At 42.6% G+C, this 8,675-nt stretch overlaps 1 protein-coding gene across 4 annotated transcripts in view; it reads left to right on the top strand.

Moving 5' to 3' along the window:
- The first annotated feature begins 2,920 nt into the window (after positions 1-2,920).
- The window catches only part of MTRR (5-methyltetrahydrofolate-homocysteine methyltransferase reductase), a 76,867-nt gene continuing 71,112 nt past the window's right edge, over positions 2,921-8,675 (top strand). For 3 of the 4 annotated variants that reach the window (XR_010916498.1, XM_067529555.1, XM_067529533.1), the window contains exons 1-2: positions 2,921-3,013; positions 8,129-8,283. Coding sequence is in view for 3 of the 4 variants with exons in the window: in XM_067529555.1 (XP_067385656.1) it covers positions 8,140-8,283 (144 nt within the window). In the remaining variant the exon portion in view is untranslated. Of the gene's footprint in view, positions 3,014-7,918; positions 8,284-8,675 lie in introns of those variants that run through there. The other variant, XM_067529543.1, reaches the window with a different exon arrangement.

Raw genomic sequence — 8,675 nt, 5'->3', positions numbered from 1 at the left:
TGTCTGCCACCTATCTGTAAGGATCCCCCTCACTTCTTCCTCCACCCTACCCCCCACCGAGTGTAACCCTAGCATCCTTGGTGTAAGTAAAGTGATTAAAAGTGTCTCTGCATGTATGTAACGACCATTATCACTGTTGTTCTCTCCAGATGGGACAATGTCTGTATTTGTAAGTGAATAAAGAATTTAAAACGTACTGTAATCGATAAGAAAGGGTATATAATTGACCACTGTAACACCATGAAGTTGAAGCTGATTCATCAGACTTCCCATTATCGTGAATAAACCTCTCCAGTATTGTCTGTGCTGCCTGATTCTTGGAGAAAGAATCCTTTGTGCTTTACAGGTGGAAGAAATCTCACAAAGAACAATTATTCAACAACCTGCCCTAATAGGTTTCTTCCTCACTCCTTTAGAGGGCAGTTTCCCAAAGATCTCCATCCCCACCCAAATATCATCCCAAAATAATTTGGGTTTTTTTTCCAGCTTGTTTGCACATTTGACTGCAGAACGTGTGTATAGTCAGGTAGAGCACAATCTTATAGTTAGAATGGCTCAAGCACATGCCTACTCCATGCATTTGTAGGATTATGGCCTTAGTTAATACTGTAGGTGAAATATCTGCACATACAGCAACAGATTAAAAAAAAAAAGTAATCTCGTTCCTGCAGACACTTAAGATATCTACTTTACATTTATTTCATATTAAGTTATTACATTGATTTCAATGAGACAGCTCACATGGTTAAAAGTGGAGCATGTGTGAAAACATCTGCAGGATGATGGAGTCTCCATTACAAGCCCTAAGAATAGGCACAGAAACCCAGGAGTAAGAGTAGAGCTGTACCTGAAATTACCTTTAACACTTCTTAAAGGTGACTTGATTTCAAGTTCATAGTGCTCATTTAACAGAATAATTCTTAAACGATGCAGAAGTCCTGTTCTTGACAAGTATATTTTTGACCTGCACATAGATTATGTATTTACTGTCCATATTCAATCAAATTAAGTTGTATAGCTACACTGACTCTGCTTTGGGTTAACACAACTGGCAAACAATCAAAAAGAAGTTCCAGAAAACTACTTTTATTGCCCCGCTGCAAAGTTAATCAGGAATCTATTTGGCATGCACATTAATTAAAAAGAAAGAACAGTATGTTATTCACATTTCCCCAAATGTCTGCTTGTCAATCTATCCTTGGATTATGAGTTCCTTGGAAAAGGGACCATGCCTTTTTTTTTCTGTCTGGAAAGCACCTAGCCTATAGCAGGTGTTACTATAAACAAACAAATAATACAAATATATGTCAAGTAGGACTTTGAATCAGTCCCCTCTCCTCCTGTATTATAACATTAGTTTTAACACCTTTGAAAGACAGGCCAATTGTTTATAATGGGGGGGGGGGGGGGGGGAAGAGCTAGGAGGCCTCAACAAAGATGTACTCATTTACAGCAACAAAGAATGTGACCCTCTCAGTCCCATGGCTGTTTATATATACCTTTACCATAAAGGGCATGCTACAGCTATGTTTAAAGGTACACTTCTCTGCACTAAGAACAACACTCTAGCGGTGCATGATAACGTAATGAAAGACACAAAAACCCTGATCCACCACTATACATGTCCTATATTTGTTTACACTTGTGCAATGTGGGTGTAAAATGCTCCCCTTCTGATTTGGCAGCATTTTACATTCATTTTGTACCAGGGTAAATAACTATAAAAAGAGGAGGGCAACAGTTAATCAGTCAGGATTACCAGAACTACTCCCAGCAGCAAGTGCTATGTCTGGCAGTGTTCACAGGATAGTAGTAATTTGTTAAGACACTTAGGCCTGGTCTTCATTACATGAGTATGTCAATTTAATTATGTCAGTGTCTACACTACAGCTTGTCCTGTGGATGTAAGTGCCCTACTATATCGATATAATAACTCCACCTTCACAAGAGGCTTATATCTGTGTAGTTAGGACGACTTAGTGTCTGTATAGACCCTGAGGGTATGTCTTCAGATTGATCTATGCAGATCGATTGAGCAGTCAGTGAAGTGAAGATCTGCTCAATCCATCTGGAAGTCGACACAATAAAACCACCCCAAGTGGCGTAGTGCTGCACTGACAGGAATACATATGCTGTCAGCACAGCGCAGTGAAGGTGGTGTGTAGAAGAGGAGTTATGAAGTCAACAGAAGTTAAACAAGATACTCTGCGTACCTTGCGTAACTCCTGTCAACTACCACCCAACTTCCAGGCAAGTGTGGACCTGGCCTGAATTATTTACATTGGCACTTAAGCCCTCTTGAACCGTGAAACTGAGACGAAAATCAGGCAACTAAAGCCCAGCTGCCCCCTCTCCCTTGGAGACCTGAGTGGCTGGATCCCACTACCAGCTGGGGTGAGAAGGGACGCCGCTCCCAGCTGGGAACCAGGGGAGAAGCCTGGGCGGCTGGATCCCACTCCTGGGAGGGAACGGGGAGGAATGACTCCTTCTGAAATATGGTCTTAACCAGGGGATCGCACTGTAAAGAGCCCGTGAAAGTTTTCAGCAGTGCCAGGCTTTAGCATAACGTCCGTTGCCAGCGTCCCAGGTTTGCCCGGAGATGGCCCCATTCCCGAGCGGTCAGAGAGGCAGAGGAACCGCCGCCCGCCTGGGTGTGACTGGGGCAGCCTCCCTTTGGCCTTCTCCCTACGAGCCTGCCGTCCTTACTGCCCCGCTCCGGAGACTGGCTGCGGCTGCGGCTGCGGCTGCCCCTGGCTCTGGGTGACGCACACAGCGCGCGCCTGGCAGCCCTGCAAGTGCGGCGCCCTCCGTGAGACCTCCCCGCCCCCGCCCTCCTCGGGACAAGCGGAGACCAACCCGCAGTGCCCGCCTCGCTCCGCCCCGCCCCGCCCCGCCCCGCATGTTCGCGTCTCGGCCGGGGCCGCGTCTGTCTCAACTCCGAGCAACGCGCTAGTTGGCTCCCGAGACTTCCTCAGCGAGGCAGGCTCCCAGAGACTCGGCGGCCGCGCAGCTGGTGAGGGGCCGGGCCCGGCCATTTATTTTCCCAGAGGGGACCTGAGTGGGGCCGGGCGGGGCGCATTCGAGCTGGGCGACCGTTACCGGGCGGCCGCGTGCTCGGCTCGGCTCGGCTCGGCTCGGCTCGCGGGCTGGTCTGGGCCGGGCCGGGCCCCCCCGCGCGCCCGTCGCTGCTTTGCCTGGGGCCCGGCTGGCAGAGCGAGATAATGGGAAACCGGCTCCGGTTACAGACACTGAATCCCGCCTCTTGCCAGCGTCCCTTGGCTTTAGTCTGTCCGGAGACTGGCCAGCAGAGGTGGCTGGTGCCGGGTAGCGCCCGGGGCGCCGGTGATAAGGAGCAGCTGTTCTCTAGGGCAGTGGTTCGCAAACATCCTTGATTGTCCCCCCCCCGTGTCTCTAGCAGTTTATTTCCCTCCTCTCTCTTCCCCCCCCTCCCACTCAAGTACATATATATATATACCAGTTACAAAAAATCAACATGCAACTCTCATTACATATAAAACAGTAAGGTGTTGATTCAAACAGAGCCAACATCCACTGTAATAAGAGCAAAAGCAAAACTGTGACTGTGGTCGATGCCTAAAATTAAATGTGCACACCGTGTCCTAGCAAAGGGATTAATGTATAAAAGGCAACGACTTTGTATAAGCTTAAAATAAATCAATCAAAATTTATAGCGCCATCTAGAATCGAATACATGGCAGCATCTGAGGACCTGATATGTCCTGAGGAGCTAGCTTTGCTAGTTATGCTGTGAATAAAATGTGCACAATAAGGTGTTTTTCCCCCCTAAAACATCTCATCCTGCCCCCCCCAATACATTCCATGCCCCCCTAGAGAGGCCTGCACCCCAGTTTGAGAACCTCTGATCTAGGGAATTGACTGAGGCCACCCAAAGGGTCTCAGAACTGAGAGGGTTTTTCAAAAAAATGTCATTTTAGGTCTTTTTCCTACATCTGGCTCTTGAAAAACTGAGTAACAGCAAAGATCTATCCTATAACTTAAGGCACAAGCTAACCTATTCATAGTGTGTCCAAATCCCCCTTGGAAAATGGTTCCCTCAGTTCATTTCTAGCTGTGATGACGATTATGCGGTAAACAGTGCATTTTAGCCACTCAGTCTGTAATAATAACACTTGGCTCTTATCTATTTCTTCTTTTGATCCTTAAGCACTTCACAGCGGCTACTTTTAGGTCTTCAAAAAAAATGTTCTGGGCACTCAACATTATCTGTAGCATTTATCCTTCTGGACATGAAGACCCATTCAGGACATGAGAAATTTTAAAACTTCAGGATTACGTCTGCTCTCAGTTTATTTCTAGATCGAATCCTATGAATGAGCTTCCTAATCATGACATCCTCCTTTCATTAATGCTTTTATGGTTAGGCACCTGCCTCTCATTGGCTTGGCAAAGATGGGTCCAAAGAGGTCTGTCAGCGTGTTGTTGGGGGTAGTGAATGTTAGTCCAGATATGAGTTACAGTAGAGTGGGCCCTCTGAGAGTGGGCATTGAGGGGCTCTTTGGGTCACAGGCAGCCAGGAGGGCAAATAAATCCTGTTTTCACCGTTTAGAACAATTTGTTGTTTTTGGTGCATATAGGTGTCAACAGGTGTGAATGTGATCAGATTAAAAGGCATTGCTGTCAAAATAGAAGGATCCTGTGGAAAATATGACACTTCAGTAGTATTCAATTTTTTTATCTTTCAATTGGTACCTATAACCGAAGTGATACTGACCGGTCATTTTTTGGGTATGTACAGTACAGGAAAGGAAGAAGAGCACAGAAAATAGTGTGTCAGTTCAGGTACATATCCTGCACTGTACAGGATATTCACCTATGTGTGAATCACTGTTGTTTTATGTGAATCATATAAAATTCTTATACATGGTACCCTAGCCTTAGGCGTCAGTTGGCTTCTTGGTGTGGCAGGTCATGAGATATTTCTGACTAAGAGTTCTTCTAGTTCCGGACACATAATATAAGCTCCATTTGTAGTTTTTTAAATAAAAAGAAATTGGCAGTATTCAAAGAGCCTTACTTCAATCATTTATATGTCTGCACTACCACTTCTTTCAGACAAATTTATGTTGCTCAGCTGTGTGAATATTCCACCCCCCTGAGTGACATAAGTTTCACTGTCATAAGTGTTCATGTGCACAGTGGTGTGTCGGTGGGAGAAGACATAACTTATACTGCTCGTGGAGATGTTTTTTTCTATGCTGATGGGAGAATTCTCTCCCGTCAGCATACAGCATCTTCACCAGATGTGCTGCAACAGCGCACCCCACGGACACAGCTGCACCACTGCAACTATGTACCTTTAGTTGTCAAGGTACCCTGTAGTTTTACTAGACTAACACAGGGACCTTGACCTGTTAATGGAATTGTTAATTGAACTTCAATTTGTCACCAAGGGAACCAAGGTCAGATTTGGAGGATTGAAATAGTAGACTTGGGTGTACTGCTTTGTAAGAGTCATAGTAGGATTTGACCAGCCTAGGGGAGAGACTGAGAAGAAAAACTGATATGTCAGTTTTTCTCCGGTGTTGCTTGGTAAAGTTGTGAGCAGCAGCAGCACAGACACTGAAACTATTCATGGAGAAGGAAGAGGATAATGGCCCAAAAATCATAGGCTGGAGGAGGAGTAGAATAAAGCTCTGTTCCCACAGTAGTCAGACTTTGAGGGGGGAGAGAGAAAGTTCTTCTTCCCTTTTCATAGCTAGAGGTAGTGAAGCTTCATATTTAGCCACTTACTAGTAATAAATAGATAGAGAAGAAAGATGGATCCTATGAGCAGGGCCAGAGAAAGCATTCTGGTAGAAATCCTGATACTGGGGGAGGTGGGCTTCTCACCAGATCTGGTTTTTACATTTGAGATCAGAGATTCTCTGATGAGTGAAAATGTTGTCTCTCACATGATCTCTGTGTTTGTGGAGCTATGGAGAGAAATGCTGATGATGGTCCATGTTACACTGTTATATTATGAAGTCCTAGAATACATGCACACTTTCTACTTTCCTAAAGCTTAAGTATTGATGTGTTTTCCATTCAGAATGATTCCTGGTTCAGAAAGTCTGTCAGTCACTTACCTCATCTACAGGAACTGAAGGGTAATGTAAAAGACTATCTATACTTCAGCGTAAATGTGGTTCCATTGTGGCATCAGGCAAAGAAGTTGACTTGAGGATGTGGAAAGTAAAAGTGCAGAAGGAACACACACTTAGCCTCAGCGGGAGGGGAAACCAATCAGGATTAACGTACAGGATTTGGATTTACAATCTGAATCCATATAAAGTATTTATGTGGAGGTATCACAATACAATCCCCTGTGAGTTCTTACAATTTTTAAAAAAATCAAATCTTTAACATACATGATAAACCCTTTGTAATTCCTGTTGAAAAAGAAAAAGGTAAATTGTACCTTTATGTGTGTAAAGCTTATTTCCCCAGAGTTGCAAATTCAGACAGATTTGTTTGAAGTCTTCATAATTATTAATATTCAACTTTATGTAAAATATTGAGGAGTATTTTAATACACCAAAATGCAATGAAAGATTTATTTCTTCTCAGTAGTTACTTTTCCCCCATCATTCATGGGAGGTGATATATGGCACAGGCACTGTACCATTAGCAGTTATCTCTTGGTTCAGCCACTCTAATTTATAGGACTACTTTAAAGCACTAAGGGATTCCTCTCACATGGTTACCTGCAATAAAACTGGGGAGAGCAAAATCCTGGCTTATCAGTAGAGTACCAGACATGCAGTGCTTTTCCTTTGTACTCAGACTGTGCTTGTAGAGATATTGGCTTCCCTGGATGAAGAGAGGAAAATGCCGTTGTTATATTGTCACAGGCTTTAATGTACCAAAGCATAGGAATAATAAATTGAAAGTCTGCTGTAATTGATCATGTGAGAGGGCAGGGGGAAGGTGTAATGATGGTGAGAAATCAGATGGGACTATACGAAAAACTGTCAAAGCTAAAATTTACTTAAATACGTGTTCAGTTAGCAGAGTATCTGTAATCACAAGAGTTTTTACTGGAATTTCACAGTAGCAGCAAAATAGTAACACAGAAGATAACTGTACAAAGGATTCATTTACAGTATATATAGGAGATACAATCCAGTTGTCATTTTTACCAGTTCCAGTAATCTTTCTCCTCTGTTTGCCTACGGGTGTTTTAGAATGTTGACATGAACATAAAAGAAAAGCTTAAATGAGAGAGTTGTTTGTATAAAGTAATTTTTTTTTATTAAACCAAAAATGTAAGTGTATGCCACGGGTTGCCAAAAACCCAAAACCTGTTGTATGTTTGGGGAAGGAATCATATTTCATATTAGGGATCACTTTAACATGTATTTGCATTCTAAAGAAAAAGACATACGTATGTTTTTTGCTGCTGTTAGAAATACTTATTCTTACTCCATTATTCAAAACCTAATAATAAAGTACAGAGCCAAATGTTGAAGTCATTATTCCTGCTGACCAGTAAATCTTTGACCTGTGTATAAGGGCTTTAGGATTTGGCTTACAGTGGCTAGAGCCGAAGTTACTTGTGTTGGGAAAACTTAATTTTTTTTTAAAGTAACAAATGCACTTCTTTGTATGTTTAGGCTGTTACTGTTGATTCACCAAGTGTCTGTCCATTTCTCTTATACAAACTCCAAAAGTATGTAAAAATACACACCAATTTTATGTGGGAAATAAGGGGTCGTGTGACAAGAAGCAGCATTTCTTTTTGTGAGAGTCATTGCTCTGCTGCCTTGTTTCCAAGTAAAGTCAATGAAAATACACATGAATATGGTGTGTTCCTGTCACCAACTGGTCCTTGCGCAATCCTGCAAGGACCTTTGTTCAGGCATAGGAGTCACCCTGTGTGGCCCTCCCTCTAGAATAGGGACCTTGGTCTGCATATTTAATGTACCAGAGGGATAGTCATGTTAGTCTGTATACAGCAAAAACAACAAGAGTCCTGTAGCACTTTAAAGACTAACAAATTTAATTTCAAATTTAATGTAGAAACCAGGTATCTTTTTTTTCCTATAACTGATCCAGGTTTTAATATCTTTGTATGAAGTAAATCTGCCTTTCCTGTTCTTTTCTGCAGTGTAGTTAAAAATGTGCTGTGAAATAAAAAGGAGGTTTTTGCTGCTTTATGCAACACAGAAGGGACAGGCAAAAGCCATAGCTGAGGAAATAAGTGAGCAGGCAGATGCACATGGATTTGAAGCTGACATTCACTGTATAAATGAGTCTGACAAGGTGAGATATTCCATGCTGTTTTGGAAAGTGGACTTTTAAGAAATGTATTTTTCTCTGTTCTCGTGTAGTAGCCATTAACAATAATGGAAGCTATGTGCATGCATAGAGAAGAGAGTATATCATCTACATTTAAATTTTCATAACATCCATATCAGTGGTTCGAATCAGTAGTAACTGAGGCTTCCACCAGCCTTGTAGCAAATGTATCCTTTTTATGGTTAATGTTTTGTTTAGAATAGCGAATGAGTATATGAATGTTGCTCTTTGTGTGTCTACCTACAGTAGCATTAAAGTGGCCTGTTGAAATGATACTTGTACATGCTGAAATGAGTTCCTGATATTAATTCAGTACTAAGTGGATGGGAGGCCATACCATAAAAAAAAAAAAAAGA

Source organism: Emydura macquarii, unplaced genomic scaffold, assembly GCF_026122565.2.
Source record: "Emydura macquarii macquarii isolate MOO-44397 ecotype Brisbane River unplaced genomic scaffold, CSIRO-AGI_Emac_v2 contig_320, whole genome shotgun sequence".
In the NCBI taxonomy this organism is placed as follows: domain Eukaryota; kingdom Metazoa; phylum Chordata; order Testudines; family Chelidae; genus Emydura; species Emydura macquarii.
The sequence above is the reverse complement of the archived record's forward strand: the minus strand, read 5'-3'. Positions and strand labels throughout refer to the sequence as shown.